Source organism: Emydura macquarii, unplaced genomic scaffold, assembly GCF_026122565.2.
Source record: "Emydura macquarii macquarii isolate MOO-44397 ecotype Brisbane River unplaced genomic scaffold, CSIRO-AGI_Emac_v2 contig_1676, whole genome shotgun sequence".
Taxonomy (NCBI): domain Eukaryota; kingdom Metazoa; phylum Chordata; order Testudines; family Chelidae; genus Emydura; species Emydura macquarii.
Genome location: NW_027131813.1, coordinates 1,969,408 through 1,989,032, shown reverse-complemented (window position 1 = coordinate 1,989,032; position 19,625 = coordinate 1,969,408). Strand labels below are relative to the sequence as shown.

The window sequence follows — 19,625 nt, the reverse complement described above, 5'->3', positions numbered from 1 at the left end:
TGAGGTCCTTGGCGTGATTGGAGTAGAGGTGATGGGGGTTCCTGCCCCCAAGACCTATCCAGTTTTGGAAAAGTTCAGAACCAGACCTGAATTCTGCAACTCTAGCCCGTCTCTAGTTTACACCAACCCTCTCTGTGCAGTGCTGATGCTTTTCACGGTATGGATTGACCCTCGGTGTATGGGTGCCTGGCACAAAGGCAGGATTTGACTTCCTAGTTGCTCTCGAATGTGCCCTAGATCTCATTCTCAGGTGTAGGGCCTCCTTTTGGCCTCTGCTGGCCAGGAGGTATGTGCATGGCGATCTCAGCACCTCCTCAGACCTGACCAGCTAGGTGACTGCCTACATCTGCTGGGTAAAGTCCTGGCCCCTACTGAAGTCAATGGGAGTTTTGCCATTGACTTCAGTGAACGTCACTTGTTGTCCCTAACACCGTCCTGTTTGATGTTGCAAGTACCACCCCTAGCAACAGGCTCAGAACTGACACTTCACAAACACGGCCCTCCTTTTGCAGTCTGGAGGTTGTGCTTCTCATGCTGCAACTTTTACGCACAAGTTTGAAACCCAGAGGAGACCTACGGCTGTATGTGTTACATAGAGGAGACACTTATGGAGGTCACAGTCAGGAATCTTTTTTTTTTCAGTAGACATGGTCCAGGAGGCCATGGTTTAGAGTCACGTCTAGACCAGTGGTCCCCAACCTGTGGCCTGTGGGCCAAAAACGGCCCATGGGGTCTTTCAGAGTGGCCTGCCGCTCCCTTCCCGCTGGCTGCAGAAGGGAGCCGCTGCCTAAGGACCCAGGCGGAGTGCGTTGCCGCGGGGCTACAAGACCGGTGCAGGCTCCTTGCTACAGCCAAGGGGACTGGAGATCAGCGCTCCCCTCCCCTCCCCTGGCTGTAGCAGGGAGCACAGCAAAGCGCTCTGCCTAGGTCCCTAAGTGCTGGGGTCCCTGCTGGAGACAGAGGGAGGGCACCACTGATCTCTCATCACCCTGGCTCCAGAAAGGAGCCAGTGCTCAGGAACCCAGGTGGAGCGCACAGGGCTACAGGACACATGCAATTTCCCTGCTTCAGCCAGAGGATGGGAGATCAGTGAGGAGGTCCTTGTTGAATTCCTTGCATCTGGCTGGTGGGGGGATCAGGGAGGGACTGCTGGTGGACAATGGTGGCCCTTCAGGGTTGTAAGAATGATATCTGTGGCCCTCGAGCCAAAAAGGTTGGGAACCACTGGTCTAGACTATCGTTAGGATCAGGCTTGACACTGCCACATGCTGGCGAGTTGTTCTGATGAGCTATTGTTCCGTAAATGGTAGAAATCTCATGAGATCAGGACTTCCTGTCTTAAATAGTGGAAATCTCACCAGAGCTGCTGTTCTCGTGACTTTTTTCTGCCATTTGGGGTCAAATCCAAATCAGATTAGGAAAACAGGCCTCTTTGGTTTTGGATCCAACTCTGAACCAAAACCATATTTATTAGCGGGTTCAGGGTTGAGGATTGATTTCAGATTCCAGTTTTGGCCCTTTCTGCTCTGAAGATGTGGCTGCACTGTTATATATTTCAGTTTCATTGCCACATTAAACCCTTATTGAATGCAGTGAGAGCAGAGTTTGAAAGCACTCCGTATTGATCTAAGATGCAACTCTTAACGTAAGAGTGGTTGGAGCAGAGGAGCAGAAGCCAGGACTCCTCGCTGTGCCTCACTATGTGATCATGAGTAAGTCACTTAGGGCTTAATCTTGCAAGGAGCTGAGTGTTCCTCTATGTTGTGGAGTGGCTCTGGGAGGTGAGCTCATGCAACTTGCCGATGTAGTCAGAACCTTGCAGGACTGAGCCTCACAGACATTTGTATGGCAGGTATAATGCTACTTACCTATTGCAGAGCGGAGTTGTGATGCTGAATTAATTATTGTCAGTAAACCGTTTGGAGATCCTCGGATGAAAGGGCTGACAGCATTGCAAAGTACTTTATTCAATTACTTCTTTCCTGTTTATGAATGGTGCTCTTTCATGTAAGAAGCGACTAGAACTCCAGGACGGAGGAGGGAAGCAGTCTTCCTAATGGAGAAAAGAAAAATGTGTAAATAAAAAAAAATCTTTCCGGATCAAATGAAAAACAGACACTAGGCCTGGTTCTGATTGCCCTTATGCTGGTGCATGTGGGGAATAACTGCACCGAAATCATGTCATGATGTTGTGAGATTGGAATCAGGCGCCAAATATATTTTTTTTATTTTCTCTCTCTCTCTCTGGATAAAAATAAAACCTGTTGCTGATATAGATTTCACACTGCGCGTTAGGACTTCCATGGATGAATATGTCATCTGGGGGGGAAATGATGACAGGGTTCATGGCAAAGAAGGCTGAACCTTCTGGAGAGTTGATGTCTTGTAACGAAAGAATAGCACTTGATATTAAAGCAGGCAATTCCATCATGCAGTACTTGATGGAGAGGGTCATATCGCATTCTGAATACTTACTGTGGTGTCCAGTTCACCTGAGAGAATGTTTTGTATCTTCCCATTTTTTTAGAACAGTCTTCAAGAGAATTAATGTGAAAAAAGGAAATAGAGCATCAACTTGATAGGCATCTTTTTCAGTTTTAAAGGGACAGACACCACAGTAAGTATTTAGGGAATATGATAACGGTGAGTACATTACAATTATTTACAGAAAATAACCAAGCTGTTTAGATTATTTATGAAACTATGTGCGTATCCTTTTCAAAGAACCTTTTCTACACATCTTCAATGGGCCAACGCTGGGCACTGGGACCAACTACAAATATTGTTAGCTTTTAATCCGTCATTGGACAAATCACTTGTATTAGAGCAGTGGTAAAGTGAAATGTAATTGCTTAATGCATGCAATGCAGGCCAGATGTAGGCGAAACGCTTTTCAAACGTGTTCTTTTTCCTTTGGATTGTGATTTGGCCTCTCTCTTTTTTTTATTCAAGAACAATCAATTGTTTTGGGTCTCACCTGCGGATGTAGATTTTTCATGCACTAATTCCACCAGTCCATGGGGCTTAGTTAGATTCCTATTGGGTCTCCCCCTCCCACTTGGGTCATTCATGGAAATTAGAAAATGAAAACCAATGAAGTCAATCAGAGTGAAATTCATCCCAGTGCAGGGGTCCCCCGAGGGCTACAATGGGACTTAAGTGGTGCATAGGCCTTGTGCTACTCCACTGTGCGGGGGTGAATTTCACTCACTGTCCCTCGCTTAGCCACGACAGGGATGTTCCCTATAGTACGTGTTACGGTGTTTTTGTCAGATCAGGTTTTGAATGTGCCCGCAATAGGACTGCCACCCATTTGCTGGGGGAGTCCATTCCACAGTCTGACAGATCTCCCTGTCAGGAAGCTTTTCCTGATAGACCGTATTTTCTTTTTTTGATTGTTTACCTCATTATTGTTGTTTGTTAATACCTGTGATACTTGTGTTTGCCCTATGAGACCTCCCATTAAATCTATCGGTTCTAAAAATCCAGAATTACAGCTAAAAAGTTGGCATACACTGCTCCAAGAGGGCAGGTGTAATGTAGGTGTACGGTCTGTCTAGGGCGACAGCTATTCCTTGCTCAACCACAGGCTTCCTGAGTGACTTGGGAAAATCCCTTCATCTCTTTGTGCCTCCATCTGTAAAAAGGGGATACCTCAAAAGGGTGTGGTGAGAATAAATCCTTCATACATCAGGGTGCTCAGATACTACTTGATGGGGACAACGTAAGTTACTAGATATATATGGATCGGAGCTCAATGCTGAGAGATGCTGAACCCCCCCTTGTAAGTGACTCAGTGTGGCTCATGAGATGCTGAGCAGCAGCTGAAGGTGCTCAGGGTCTCCCAGGAGTACTCGTCGACTCACAAGAATGACCTGTAAGACATTAGGGGGGGTGTTTTAAAAAACGCTCACTCTTGGACTAATGGCTCCCACTAAAATCCTTGACATCGATGTCAATGAAGTCAATGGCTAGAAGTCATGGACTGACATCATTGACTTCAGAGGGACCAGAGTTAGGCTGGCACTGAGAGCTTTCGAGAATCTCACCCAAGAAAGTTGGCTTAACTAACCTAGTTCCAGTGGCCCCCATGGAGATTCATTGTGATCATCTAGTCTGACCTCCTGTATAGCACAGGCCATAGAACTGCCGCAAAATAATTCCTAGACCTTATTTTTTAGAAAAACATCCAATTTTGGTTTTAAAATTGCCGGTGATGGAGAATCCACCACAATCCTTGGTAAATTGTTTCAGTGCTAATTATCCTCACTGTTAAAAAAAAATTTACTCCTTATTTCCAGTTTGAATTTGTCTAGCTTCAGCTTCCAACCATTGGATTGTATCAGACCTTTCTCTGCTCTGAGAAGCCCATTATTAAATACTTGTTCCCCGTGTAAATACCTGTGATCAAGTCACCCTTTAACCTTCTGATTGTTAAGCTAAAGAGATTGAGATCCGTGAGTCTATATGGCATGTTCTGTAATCCTTTAATCATTCACGTGGCTCTTCTTTGAACTCTTTCTAATTTATCAACATCCTTCTTGAATTGTGGGCACCAGAATTGGACACAGCACTCCAGCAGCTGTTGCACCAGTGCCAAACATAGAGGTAAAATAACCGCTGTACTCCTATCCAGGATTCCTTTGTTTATGCATCCAGCATCACATTAACTCTTTTGGCCACAGCTTCATACTGGGAGCTCATGTTGAACTGATTATCCATGGCCCTCCAATCTTTTTCAGAGTCCCTGCTTCCCAGGATAGAGTCCCACATTCTGTAAATCTGGCCTGCATTCTTTGTTCCTTGATCTGTACATTTACATTTAGCTGTATTAAAATGCAGATTGTTTGTGCCCAGTTTACCAAATGATTCAGATTCCTCTAAATCATTTTTCTCTCCTCTTCATTATTTACCTCTCCCCCAATTTTTGAGTCATCTGCAGATTTTAGCAGTGATGGTTTTGTTTTTTCCAGGTCATTGATAACAATGTTAAATAGCATAGGGTCAAGAACCGATCCCTGCAGGACCCCCTGGATACATATCCTCTCAATGATGATTCTCTGTTTACAGATACATTTTGAGACCTATCAGTTGGCCAGTTTTTAATCTGTTTAATGTGTGCCATGTTAATTTTATATCGTTCTAGTTTTTTAATCAAAATGTCATGCAGTACCAGTCAACTGCCGTACAGAAATCTGAGTATATTATGTCAGCCCCGTTACCTTTATCAGCCAAATTTGTAATCTTGTCAAAAAAAGATATCAAGTTAGTTAGTTTGATGGGGTCTAGTTTCCATAAACCCATGTTGATTTTCATTAATTACATGACTCTCCTTTAATTCTTTGTTAATCAAGTCCCATATCAGCTGCTCCATTATCTTGCCTGAGATTGATGTCAGGCTGACAGGCCTATAATTACCAGGGTCACCCATTTACCCTTTTTAAAAATTGACACATTAGCTTTCTTCCACGCTTCTGGACCTTCCCTAGTGCTCCAAAACTTATTGAAAATCAACACTAACAATCCAGCAAGCTCCTCAGCCAGCTCTTTTAAAACTTTTGGTTGCAAGTTATCGGGACTTGCTGATTTAACAACATATAATTCTAGTAGCTTCTGTGTAACATCCTCCAGAGATATTAGTGGAATGGAAAAAGTACTATCATCATCTGATGAGACTACTTCATCTGTTTTTTTCCCCAAATATAGAACAGAAATATTTATGAAACACTTCTGCCATTTTCCATTATTATTATTAATTCTACCATTTCCATCTAGTAATGATCCAGTACCAATGTCAGGATTCTTTCTGTTCTAAATATGTTTAAAGGACTCCTTCTTATTGCCCTTAATTCTGCTGGCTATAGATTTTTTTCTTGTGTCCCTCGGCTTCCCTTACCAATTTTCTACAATTCCTAACTTCTGATTTATATTCACTGCAATCACATATTATAATATAAAATAATTGGTGTTTGTTAACCGTAACCATGCAAGGGTATCTGAGATCATCCTGGCTTTTCTCTCTAGTTACAATAGGAGATATCAGTGGTAGCAGGATCTGAGAAGAAATGTAGGAAGGACTAGTTCAGGCACCAGCATGTGAGAATTATAAATTGACAGGAAAAACAGATAGAAAGTGAAAGGGAGACATTACTAGTCAGCTAAAGAAAAACTGAGAAGAGATATGACTAGCCAGGCAAAGGAAGACTTAGATGTGTCAAATAGTTTGGGACTGAGTGAAGTGACTGAGGAAAGGGTTCTGGGATAGCAGAAGGGTTCTGGGATAGTGTAGGTAGCATTGCAGAAAATCCAGGTATAATCTCACATCACTCTCAATTCTTCATCAGAAAGTGGTACTGAATTTTCAACTCCCATTTTGTAAGGGATATAGGAATTGCCATATCAGATCAGAGCTGTGGTCCAAGTAGGCTGATGTCTTTTCTCCATGAGTGACCAGTAGAAGGGGGCAAGAAACCTGACAGTGGGCAGCTAAGGAATAATGTGCCTATTGGGGGGGGGGGGGTATTTCTTCTTCCTAGCCCTTCACTAAGTGGCTGACATATGCTCAAGAGAGACACAAGGGCAAGAGACTCCAGGCCTGGATTCAGAGAAATGGGGCGTGTGTCTACCAAAACTATGGACTCCTTTGGGTGAAAAAACAGAACAGGCTTCCAGACACATGCTTTTCCTTCTAACTCATCCCCCTACAACCAGCACTCCTTGATCTTCCTCTCTCAGGCACCCCAGCTGGGCTCTATTTCCTAGTCCTAGTCCTCCCCACTAACACCCTCTATTCTTTTCTCTTTTTCCATTTAAGAAATTACACAAGAGTGAGCTTAATGATGCTAAACACCTTAGTCACACAGGGCCAAACCGGAAGTCCTTACTCAGGCAAAAATCAAATGGGAGTAAATCTCCGAGGACTAGAAACGATAGACTAGGTGATTAATGATTTAAATAACTGGACTTGGTTCCAGGGGCACCATTTGGTTTTTATACAGGCGGTTTGATCACGGGCACACATCCTAGCCCCAGTCAGAGCTCTTAACTGGGAAGAATCAATGTATTTTCTTTACAAACAGAGGCAGGGTGATTAAGGTAAGAAAAGGCTGGTGATTAGATTAAGGATCAAAGGAGCAACCGTCTCAAGTTGCAGTGGGGGAGGTCTAGGTTGGATATTAGGAAAACCTTTTTCACTAGGAGGGTGGTGAAGCACTGGGCTGGGTTACCTAGGGAGGTGGTGGAATCTCCATCCTTAGAGGTTTTTAAGACCCCGCTTGACAAAGCCCTGGCTGGGATGATTTAGTTGGGGTTGGTCCTGCTTTGAGCAGGGGGTTGGACTAGATGACCTCCTGAGGTCCCTTCCAACCCTTATCTTCTGTGATTCTATGATCTGGAAGTCATTAGATGAACCTGTAAAACAGGGGGGAGGGGGAAGGTGTTGACGAGAGAACACAGGGGGCTCAGAAGAAATACAGCCAAGCACTCTGAGCCACGGTTACATTCAGAAAAGAGAGAGATAGGTTAAAAGAAGAGGCCAAAACCAAAGAAAGGAAGAGCAATGGGATAAATTCCCATTCTACCTACGGTACTTATGTAGTCCCCATCACCGCAGAATCTGAGCACCCCGCAGTGTCTAACCTATTTCTCCTCACAGCCCCTCAGTGAGGTAGAGCAGTGCCGTGGGCACTGAGGGACTAAGGGCCAGATTTTCAAAGATATTGAAGCACCTAGTGAGATTTTCAAAAGTGCTTGGGAGGTGAGGTGCTTTGTAAACCCCACTAGATGCCTACTTGTGTCTTTGGGTGCCTAAAAGCCTTTGAAACTCTGTCCCTATGGCACTGGCCTGAGATCAGACAGGAAGTCCATGGGGGAAGTAGAACCCCCATGGCTCACTGACGACTCGCTCCCTATCCACTGGACCAGCCTATCTCTCTGCTGCATAGATGGGAGCAAAACCAAGAAGGCCAGTTCTCTGAGACTCCAGCAGTTGGTCCCAGACGATTGGGAAGGATGTCATGGTTGACAGCATGAAAAACAGCCCAGAGCTCAGGAAGGACGAAGAAAGAAAGAGAGTGAACGAGAGTCAGAGGAGAGGAAATCACTTACCTGCCACGGGGTGGCCAGTTCTGCCTCCATGCTGAGTTGTGGAGCAATGGCTGCTGTGAAATTTTACATTTTAATTGAAACCCATTTTGTTATGTCATTTTTTTTGTTCTGAGTTCAAGAAAAGGAGGGAATAAGAAAGCATCGCATGAGTATCAGACGTGTTCATGCCTCAAATTCTTAGGGTTTCAGCTGTGTTCAGGCCAATTCCAGAACAAAGACAGGAATTGCATCTAAAGAGTCCAGAAAGTCAATGATTATTGTCATGATTTGTACTATTCACTGGGCACCATCTGTGCGCTCAGCACTGTTCAGAATAGGACAGAAAATGTAGTCCCTGAGCCAATACGTAGAACATGTGTAGCCCTGGATAAGATGGTTCAGATATTTAAGTATGAAGTGCATAGTTTTTGAGCACGTTAATATCCATCAGTGGAGGTGCTGATGGCAATAGAAGTTTTACCTGATTAAGGACTGAAGATTTAACCCTCCAACTTTTTTTCAAGAGGAAGAGCTACCCAGAGCTCCTGTGCCTGTTTATTTTTCTTTCCTGCCTGCAGTGACCCTGATATACCTCAGAAGACTCAATTTTTTTCTCAACTTTGAAATGTGGAGTTTTCTTGGGTTTTGATTTTAAATATTCTCCTGTGAGAACTGCAACTCAGTCACGGTAGTGTTGTGTGTTAGAGCCTTCTTGAAAGTAACTAGCTTTGAAACAGAAGTAGTGTTGCCAACTTGCATGATTTTGCCAGGAGTCTCATGATAATTATTATTTTCCTTAAAGCCCCAGATCCTGGAGTCAAGTGGATATGTGATGATTTCAGCCTTCATTCTTAAAGGATAAGTAAGTTTCTAGGCCATGGAGAAAGCTTCAAAATGTGACCTCAATGCAGGCTCAAAAAGCAAAAGGCAAATTAAAAAAAACACCAAATCTATTATTTTTACTTAAACTCATGATTTTTAAGCCAATCTTATGATTTTTGGTGAGCCTGAGTCATGATTTTTGAACATTTCGAGTTGGCAATACTGTGAAAGTGACTTGAAAGTGTCAGTTTCATTCCCATTTAAAATCTGTTTCTAGTCCATTATTTGTAGTATGGTAACACCCCTATAACCCTAGGCGGGTGCAGCATAAGCTCACAGGGTCTTGTCCTAGCAGGATGTTTCCAAAAGTTAAATGATCTATTCCAAGCTTGGAGGACTGTAAAAAGTAAGTCATCTCAATGGTAGAAAGTAATCTAGGTTTTTCTACAGTAGTTTCAATGGCTGTATTCAAGACTTTGTAACACAGTAAGAGTATACATTAAATTTTAAACCTAGCTAGTGCCCTTAACTGACTTCACACAAGATGTCAGAACATGTTAGTATTAGAGGTGAGTGGGTCTCATATTTATTTAATTTTCTTTCTTTACATAGTAATTAGATACAGTGCTCCTGTCAGCTAATTTTTGAGTTATCTGCAAAAATAAACTAGAGTTTTCAAGTGCCTAAAAGTAGTCCCTGGAATCTCAGTTAAAGCTGTCGTCATCTCCCCCCCAATCAAAATCTGGCGTGCCTGTTCTGTTCATTGATTCCCAGAGTCATATTATGCATAGTGCATGAGTATTTGGACAATTCTGGGAATATGTGAAAGTGCCTGGGAACCCTGTCATTGTCACGGATTTTAACACAAATCAATAGTTGTATTGAAAATGTGTGATTCACTATTTGGTGTTCTGTTTAAAAAATGTACTCGTCCAATCAGGCTGCAGAAATAATTACCTTGTGACTCAGGCAACCAGGCACTCAACACAAGTAACATATAGTCAAAGACCTGGTTTACTACTGAAAGTTTTGGTTAGGAGTGAATTTTTTTGCCAAAATAGTTGTACCTGTACCAGCCCAATGTGGACGCAGTTGTCTTGGAAGGTGCCTTATCCTGGTATAGTTTATTTCCCTTCCTGTATGGGAAGTAAATTAAACTGACAGGCACACTTTTAACCCAATATAACTGCAGCCACAAGGGGAGTGGGGTGGGGTGGGGAATAGTACCACTTTAATTACACAGATAGAGGTGACGGGCTCTGTGGATGTGGGGAAGGCGGTGGACGTGATATGCCTTGACTTGAGCAAAGCTTTTGATACGGTCTCTCGCAGTATTCTTATCAGCAAGTTAAGGAAGTATGGGTTGGATGAATGGACTATAAAATGGATAGAGAGCTGGCTAGAGCATAGGGCTCAACGAGTAGTGATCAATGGCTCCATGTCTAGCTGGCAACCGGTCACAAGTGGAGTTCCCCAGGGGTCTGTCCTGGGGCTGGTTTTGTTCAACATCTTTATTAATGATCTGGAGGATGGGGTAGATTGCACCCTCAGCAAATTTGCGGATGACACTAAGCTGGGGGGAGTGGTAGATACCCTGGAAGGTAGGGATAGGATACAGAGTGACCTAAACAAACTGGAGGATTGGGCCAAAAGAAATCTAATGAGGTTCAACAAGGACAAGTGCAGAGTCCTGCACGTAGGATGGAAGAATCCCATGCACAGCTATAGACTGGGGACCAACGAGCTGGGCAGCAGCTCTGCAGAAAAGGACCTGCGGGTAACAGTGGATAAAAAGCTGGATATGAGTCAGCAGTGTGCCCTGGTTGTCAAGAAGGCTAATGGCATATTGGGCTGCATTAGGAGGGGCATTGCCAGCAGGTCACGGGAAATGATTATTCCCCTCTATTCGGCATTGGTGAGGCCGCATTTAGAATATTGTGTCCAGTTTTGGGCCCTCCACTACAAAAAGGATGTGGACAAGTTGGAGAGAGTGCAGCGGAGGGCAACAAAAATGATTAGGGGGCTGGAACACAGGACTTATGAGGAGAGGCTGAGGGAACTAGGCTTGTTTAGTCTGCAAAAGAGAAGAGTGAGGGGGATTTGATAGCAGCCTTTAACTACCTGAAAGGGGGTTCCAGGGAGGATGGGGCTAGGCTGTTCTCGGTGGTGGCAGATGACAGAACAAGGAGCAACGGTCTCAAGTTGAAGGGCGGGAGGTCTAGGCTGGACATTAGGAAAAAGTTTTTTACTAGGAGGGTGGTGAAGCACTAGAATGGGTTACCTAGGGAGGTGGTGGAATCTCCATCCTTAGAGGTTTTTAAGCAGAGGCTTGACAAAGCCCTGGTTGGGATGATATAGCTGAGGTTAGTCCTGCTTTGAGCAGGAGGTTGGACTAGATGACCTCCTGAGGTCCCTTCCAACTCTAATATTCTATGATTCTATGAAAGCAGTAATATTTTCTAGTGTAGACAAGGCCAAAGTCAGCAATCCCTTAAATCATATGACATTGTTTCTGTTCCCTGATCTGGCATTTTTAAATAGGAGAATAATTAATGGCAGATAGGTCAGAATAGCACAAAGAACTGCACCATCTTGCCAACCCCCAGCATTCAAAAATCTTGTCAGCACCGCAAAAATCTTGAGAGGTTTAAAAATCATGAATTGCCTAGTCGTTAGAGCACTGGACTGAGGATCAGAAGAGTTGGATTCTATTCCCAGCTCTGCCAGTAGCCCACTGGGTGATGTTGGGCAAGTCACTTTGCTGCTCTGTGCTTCAGTTTCCCCATCTATAAAATGGCTGCAAGGATGCCTCCTTTATAAAGCAGTTTGAGATCTACTGATTAAAATGTGCTATGTAAGAAGCAAGTAGTATTATTATTTTGGAGTCTTTTTATTTACTGGCAGATATTTTTTAGCTTGTAGAAAGCCCGTGAGTCAGATTTTCAAGCTTTTCTCTGCAACCATGAGGGCTGGAAATTTACAATGCAATCCTGGCTGAATTGAAGTCAGTGGCTTAATTCTCAATGACTTCATTTCACCTTTACTTTTTTCTTTTTGAAGAAAGCCGAGATTTGCATGCATTTGCGTGATTCCAGGAGCCAGGTCTTAAGGAAAGCCCCAAATACTGCAAGACTCATGATAAAGTCACGAGGAGAAAATGGGCATCTGGAAGTTTGTGGAATCACCACCAGAGAGGGGCACAAACGGTGCTGGTCCTATTCTCAGACTCAGTGGAAGGCAGGCCTGGGAGCAGACCTGAGGCCCATGCCCATCAGAAGTCTCCTGGGATGTGCTGGCACGACGTGGCCCATCCCGACTCAGTCACGCTAATGATGGTCTCCCCTTTGGTTGCTGGCTCTCTGCGGCGAGGTTCCCTCCCAGCTCTCTGGCTGTGGCTGGAAGACTGCGATGCTTCAGCAGGGGTGAGAGGCCCAGTCCTTCCTGTCTGCATGAGCCGCTCCCTCTGTGGGTCTCCCCATTTGTGACTGGGAGAAGAACTAACCCCACTAAAGGGCAAGGCGCTGGAGCAAAGAGAGCCTCATAGGAAAGGGGCCACGCAGCTCCCGAGAGCAGGAGGATTCTGACCCTAGCCGCAGCAGTGAGAGAGGCCAGGCCGGGATGGTGGAGGCGGAGGTGTGGAGATTCATTGAACCTTGCTCCCGCCACACACCCATTCCTAGGGAGCGAAGTGGTCATGGGAGTGGGGGGTGGGCGTGGAGATCCGTTCGACAATCCTCCAGCCCCAGTGACACAAACAGACATGGAAGAAGGTGAGGGGGGGAAGGAAGGTGGAGGATCTGCTCAACAACTTCCCCTTCTTACATTCCCTATCCCGCCACACTCCAGCCCTGGTGCTGAAAGAAGCTGCCGGGGGTGTGGGGTAGGCAGGCTTGCTCAAAAACATCCCCAGCCCTTGATCCCTATGAAAGAAGCAGTCACAGGGGAGCAGTGGGAGGGAAAAGGCAGATTTGCTCAGCAAAGGCCCAGCCCAGCGCCAGGGAGAGAAACAGCCTCTGAAGGGGGGGAGTGGAGATCCCTTGCAGATGGTGAGTTCTGGTAGGACTCTTCCCTGTCTCCTGCCACCGGGCACAGACGCAACCAAACCCAGTAGAGAGCTGGAGCTGGCAAACGTGATGGCGAGTGCATTTCCCGGCTGTTCAACCGGCTTTGTAATTCCTGTGATCCCCCTTTAGTTGCCTTTGTTAGTCATTTCCTCTCATTAGCGAGTTGTTTTGCCCTCCTCGGTGTGTAAGTAATGCGAGCTGCTCTCCATAAATGTGCACATTGTTTTGCCACCATCTTTTAATTATGGTACGGTTTCCACATACAGCTCCTGCAGTTGTATTGTTTTAGCACAGCCCTGATGTTATCCAGTGTTTTTCATTGGTGTACATGGAGTACAGTTTAGCCTTTGACCCTGGCATCTTGATGTGGTTTATACAAACTTTTGCTGGCATCGCCTCGGTTTGTTCTCCTCCGAATTGACCCTGGAATTGTTATTGCGTAATTTCACCTGGTTTTTTTAAGGGGGAGGAGGGAATAGGAGGGTGCCTTTTTTGTCTCCTGTTAGGGTGGGGGGGGGGGGTTTGGGGTATCTGTAAAGAAAAACTCAAACTTTCAGGCTTTGTTTTGTTGAATTCGGCTTGTGTTTTATTTTGGAAAATATAGACGTTGCTTGTGCCCCCACCGAAATCAATGATAAAACTCCTCCGCCCCTAGCAGTCCGAGTCCGTTAGCCTTCAGAACACAGCGTCTAGTCCATCTTTTTTTCCCTCGCCCATAAAGGGAGGGTGCTGGCTGTGTCTGGGCACTGGTGGCATGGCACTTTGGTGGCGATTTTGTGGGTGGACGAGATCAACTGATCTTTGTTTTCTGCACGTTGTCACTGGTTTATTCAGTTTGGGCCTGGGGTAATTGGTGGGTCTGTTTAATATTGTGTTATTAAAGGATCATCTAGGGGACCCAGAGCACTGAGGGGGCGCTATTTTATCAATCCAAATAAATGAAGAAAATAAATATTGACTTTAATGGTCCAGGATCAAGCCCATGAGGAACATTGCGTTTTGTCTTCCCTCTTTTTCCTGGAGGACTCTTTGGAGATCCATAAACCTGGGCGTGGGAGATTTTTCCATACCCCTTTATTGAAGAGACGGAGGCCGGGCGGGAGCTTAAATCTGTGAGGAAACTGCTGAGCCGGCATCGGTCAGCAGAAGGCAGTGTGGCGAATCTGCTAGGAGCATATCGGCTCAGACGGGGCACAGAGAAGATGTTCCATGGCCGCTGGAAGGGCAGTTAGTGCGGAGGGGTCAGAGGGGATCTGGGAGAAGGTGTTAAAGAAAGTAGGTGCTGTTTGAGACCCACCAGGCCTGCATTGTGGTATGCAGAGCATGCTACCAAGGGTTGAGTTAGGACAAAGGCTGGGACCTGCAGCTGGAGGGGGTACAATGACAAATCTCCCCCGAACTGCTCCTTGCATTCAATGGGCAGTAACAAAAATCAGCCACGGCCCATTCTGGACAGTCCGTGTCAGGGCTTGTCTTCACACAAATCAGGTCACTCCTGCAACATGCTGGCAGCCTTCCACTCCCAGTGAAGCCTTTGGGGGTGGAGGGCGGCCTGCCGCTCCCAGAAAGCACTCGCCGGTGTCCGGTGTTGCCCACGTCAGGCCAGCGGTGCCCCAAGGGCTGTTGAAGCAGCTCCCTTGGGAGGTGCGGCGCGCTCACAACTCCCGCCGAGTTCAGTCAGCGTTAGGACCGCGCAGCACCTTGAAAGCACAGGCCCCGGCCGTTGCTCTGTAACCCCTACTGCTCCCTGCGTGCAGCCTCGCCGCGGGATCCCAGGGTGAGGCCAAAGCTGGGCCGCCACAAGTTTTCGCTGCTGGCGAAGTCAAACAAGTTAATGTTACTGTGGCGGTGTTGGATTTAAAATCATGTGCACACCGGGTATGTAGACGCACGTCGAGTATGTACGTGCACGCCGGAGCTGGAAGGCGTCAGTTCCATCTCGAAGAGACAAACCCATGCGAGCTCTGACCCAGCCAATGCACTGAAAACAGCAGCGTAGCCCCGGCGGCTCAGGCAGGAGAAGGGGGCTAGCCGCACGTGTGTGTACCTGAGGTCTCAGATGGGATCGTTCTTGGAGCAGCTAGCCCGTCCCGATGCTTGCACCCCCATGGCTTCGCTTCTGTTTTTAGTGCACGAGCTCAAAATTCGCCTCCCAGCCCCAGTGTAGACGTACCCACAGTTACTTGGAAGCTGCCCGCCCTCTGTGTCCTAAAATGTGCTCATCCCCGTGCTTAAAGCATCACAGCCCTGCATTGTTTTAAACATTTTGCAGTAACTATGTGACATTATGATACAGCAGACACTTCTGATGGCTACCTTAAAAAATAAAGAATTTGGAGCAGAGATGGGTCTACGCAACAAAATTGGGGTCCCGATTTGGATTTCAAATGCCCAAACGGTGTTGGATCAGGGGATTTGGTATAGATCATTATAAGGATGGAGACGATTTGTGAAATGCAGGTACAGCTTCAGTTTCTACACCCTCCTCTTTAGCTCTGAAAGTTGGGGAGTAATTCAGTTTGGGGTTGCGGATCAGGCTTACCACTAATATAAAATACACCCGTGCAGTTATCCGATAATGAATAAATGTTCATTTGTGGTTCAGCTACTGATACTTCCGCATTTCTCTCCTCCTCGAGATGTGTGCATGAGCTTCACATGTGTTGTCCACGACTTGCTACCGTACCTGCCCCGTGACAATGAAGTAGTGAGTGAGTGAAGTTCTCTATCTATGCTATTGTTTGACTTTGTGGATTTGTGTCTTCTGGCAGGTGTGTCCTCTGTGACGTCCCTGATGTCCCTGGCTTGGGTGCTAGCCTCCTATCACAAGCTTCTTCGGGACTCTAGGGATGACAAGAAGAGTATGAGCTACAGAGGGGCCCTCTTACATCTCTTCTGGCGCCTCTTCACCATCTCATCCAGAGTTATCTCTTTTGCCCTCTTTGCTTCCATCTTCCAACTCTACTTTGGGATCTTTGTAGTGGTCCACTGGTGTGCCATGGCTTTCTGGATCATCCATGGTGGGACAGACTTCTGCATGTCTAAGTGGGAGGAGATCCTCTTCAACATGGTGGTAGGGATTGTGTACATTTTCTGCTGGTTTAATGTCAAGGAAGGGCGGACTCGATATAGAATGTTTGCGTATTACACTATAGTCTTGACAGAGAATGCTGCCTTGACGCTCCTTTGGTATTTTTACAGAGATCCTACCACTACTGACTCATATGCCGTGCCAGCACTGTGTTGTGTCTTTCTTAGCTTTGCTGCTGGGATAGCTGTGATGCTCTTCTATTATGGTGTGCTGCATCCCATGGGGCCGAGAGCTAAGATTTTTGCCAGCTCCTGTTGCGCCGAGCTGCTCTGGGGCATTCCTTTGCCCCCTGATGTTGAGCCCATGGCTCCTGAAACCCCTGGGTACCGGGGGGCCCAGGCTACGCCTACCAGAGCGGTCACGGAGCAACAGGAGGAACTCACAGCTGACACTTGCTTGCCAGTTTTCCAGGTGAGAGCTATGGTGCCATCTACTCCATCTGGGCGAGCCTACTACCCAGAAGGCCCTCTCATTAAGATTGACATCCCAAGAAAACGATACCCTGCATGGGATGCCCATTTTGTAGACAGGCGGTTAAGAAGAACAATCAACATTCTCCAGTATGTCACCCCCACAGCCGTAGGTATTAGGTATAGAGACGGACCTCTCTTGTATGAGTTGCTACAATATGAGTCTTCACTTTAAAGCTCCTTTTAAAAAAAAAAAAAAAGTAAAAGAGGGGACCTTATTTTTGTTTACGGTAAACACATCATGAAACAAACACAAATCTTCAGATAAGCTTTCTTTCTGGCTGCTGTATGTATAAAAAAAAAAAAAGATAATCTCTATGTTTTGTAAGTAAAAACAAAAAGAAAAACTTTCCTTTTGTTTTTTACACACAAGAAACAGTATTTCAACTTCCACACCTATGATCCGCAGGTGGAGAAGAGGCGTCTCCACGTCAGAGTTTTATACCTTACACCAAGTGTAGAACATTATTTATGGGATTGGTGCTGATTGAAAAATAAAAACAAACAAACAAACAAACCTACAACTGCCTTATGCCCTTAGGTGCTGAGTTTCATTAAGTACTGTCACCTTTCTCATGCAAAACTCTCTGGTGATTTTATGCCAGGAAAAATAAAAAACCTAAATACAAAACTAAAAAAAAAAGAAAAGAACAACAACAAAAAAAGAAACAAAAAGTATTGCTGCTCTTATTGGATATAGGTGAACAAGAAAAACATCTCAAGATGAGAAAACAAAGCAAAGAAAGAGAAGATCAGGGCTGTAACACAATTTGGTAACATGTTTATAATGTAGTTTGGTCCCACCTATGCAGGCCAGACCAAATCACGTTATAAAGACAATCCCCTGATACAGTCCTTCCCCCAGTGTAAATAGGCCATATGTGATGGTCAGCTGTACTCAGTTTGCACCAAATTCACATAGTAATACCATACTTGATCTCACTGATAACAGTTTTATACAGCGTAACTCTATTGATTTCAGTGGACTTACTCCTGATTCACACTGGTGTGAGTGAGCCCAGAAAAAGGCCTTCCATCTTGATTTTTGGAAAATATTGAATCTGCATTCTTTTAAATTATACACCAAAAATATAACACTAAAGTAGATTTACATATATCTAAAATATTTCAGTAATAATAAAACTCAGCATAGTAGCAAAAAGAGAGTCAATTTAAAGGCACAATACTTGATCGGTGACTGGCAAAATAATTTGACCTACTGTATCATTTTAAGGCTGTGAAAAGGCATACATGTATTATTTGTAATATTGTGTAAGGCCTGTTATGTCTCATTCAGTGTGAGCCTTAAAGTGATTGTAAAGCATTCTTTGTTTTGTTTTTTTGTTTTTTTTTAAAGGAAAACAAAAAAGAAAATTAGGATGAAATCTTCAAACAGTAATAACCTGTAACTGACGCTTTTCTAAAGATGATTTGGTGCTTTGTATTTTTGTTGATGTTGTTGTTGTTGTGATTTAGCTGAGAATTGTTCAACTCACTCGGTGCATTCGGGGGAACTGCTGATAAACTTTTCATGTCACCCTCTGCTGTAAGTACATGGCAAGAAATAACACCACAGGAAATCCAGAGCATAGCAAGATCATCAGGTTAGCTTAGAGTTCTCACTGCGAGGAGATACTTCCACCTCCATTGATGGCAAAACTTTAGAAGGATATCTGCTGGAGGTCTGGTGATCCGTGAGATGTTTCCTAATAATCTTTTTGGTGTGTAAAGGTTTACATTTCTTTATTTCTGTGTTGAAGTTTCTTTGCTTCGAGTTAAATCACAGGCGCTATATATGTAAAACTATTTTTGGTTTCAAGAGTATTGCTCCTTTAAAAGAATATTCCCGTTCCAGGGCATTTTTTCAATCCCACCATCCCTCTCCTTGGGGGGAAAAACAACAACAACAACAAAAGATATTTTTAAGTGAATACTGTAGTATTTTCTGTGTGTAATTGCAATTTTTTAATTCCAGAAATACTGTTAACTGTCTAGGGTGCAAAATTCCCATGTTGAACTATTCTGAAGAGAAAATCAACATGGGGAACGGATTTTTTAATTATGATTATGATTTTTTTATTTTATGAATCCTTTTTTTTTTTATTACAGTAGGTATTTAAAGAAACTAGTAGACATTTTGTATAACAGTTTAAAAAAAGCTGAATGCTTTCTTCGCCTGAATATACCTGAATGGAAACCTTTTTTTTTTTTTTTTTTTTTCCAATCAGTGATGCTTTGCAGTGTTCTGAGTGGACTTTTGTTTTTTTTTAAATACCATTCAAATATTTCACAAGCCCTTCTAAGGAGGGCAAGGATTATTCATGCCAAACTATAGACACACAGCAAAGTTTTATAAAAAGCCAAATTGTCACTGGTACTGTAATTCCCAGTCAGTTAAGCTCCATTTCAATTAAAAGTTTCTAGGCTCTGATTACAACCTGTCTGCTAGTCACATTTTCACACAAAGGGAGGATTTGTGTAGTCTGTGCCCCACCCTAATGAAGGGTCAGTTATTTTGTCTGAAGAGATTTCATTTACACTCTTCATTATGTGTGTACCGGAACCAAATTGCCTGTCAGTGCACCACTTCATTTTCATCACATTTCCGTATGACATCGCCTGCAAAACGAGGTAATTTGTGAAGTGAACTTAGCAAATGATATCCACCTTCAGGTTGCTAGTTGAAAGTTCCCCTATTATAATAAGGACTGGGCGCATTCGAGAGGTGCATGGATTGTCCGTTATCAGTGCTGACCCTGCAACGGGACCAGCCATTTCATCTTGTTCAGTCCTCTGTCCTCTTATTTTTACTCTATACTAATTGTTTTTCTCAAAATACTTACCTTAAATAATATTATTAGTGGTTTGCTCTAATAGACTTTGATTCTTTACTCTGCACATTCTTCTTTGTAAAGAAGTTCTACCTTCGAGCCCTTTCATAGGCCGCTCTTCTCTACACATGAGCCAGTTTCACAGGCATAGTAATTAGAGAGAGGAAAGATCTTCTCAGTCAACTAGTCCCTGGTTCCAAAGGAAGAGGTGGGGGGGCAGAGAATCGTGCGGACTTCTAGTGCTCTGTCTCAACCTCTTTTA

The 19,625-nt window shown here is 44.5% G+C and overlaps 1 protein-coding gene across 1 annotated transcript in view; it reads left to right on the top strand.

The window, feature by feature from the left end:
- The window catches only part of XKR6 (XK related 6), a 298,249-nt gene extending 280,868 nt beyond the window's left edge, over window positions 1-17,381 (top strand). Inside the window, exon 3 of the mRNA XM_067556169.1 lies at window positions 15,743-17,381. Within this exon, the coding sequence (XP_067412270.1) occupies window positions 15,743-16,707 (965 nt within the window). The 3' untranslated portion in view covers window positions 16,708-17,381. The remainder of the gene's footprint in view (window positions 1-15,742) is intronic.
- Window positions 17,382-19,625: the final 2,244 nt, after the last annotated feature.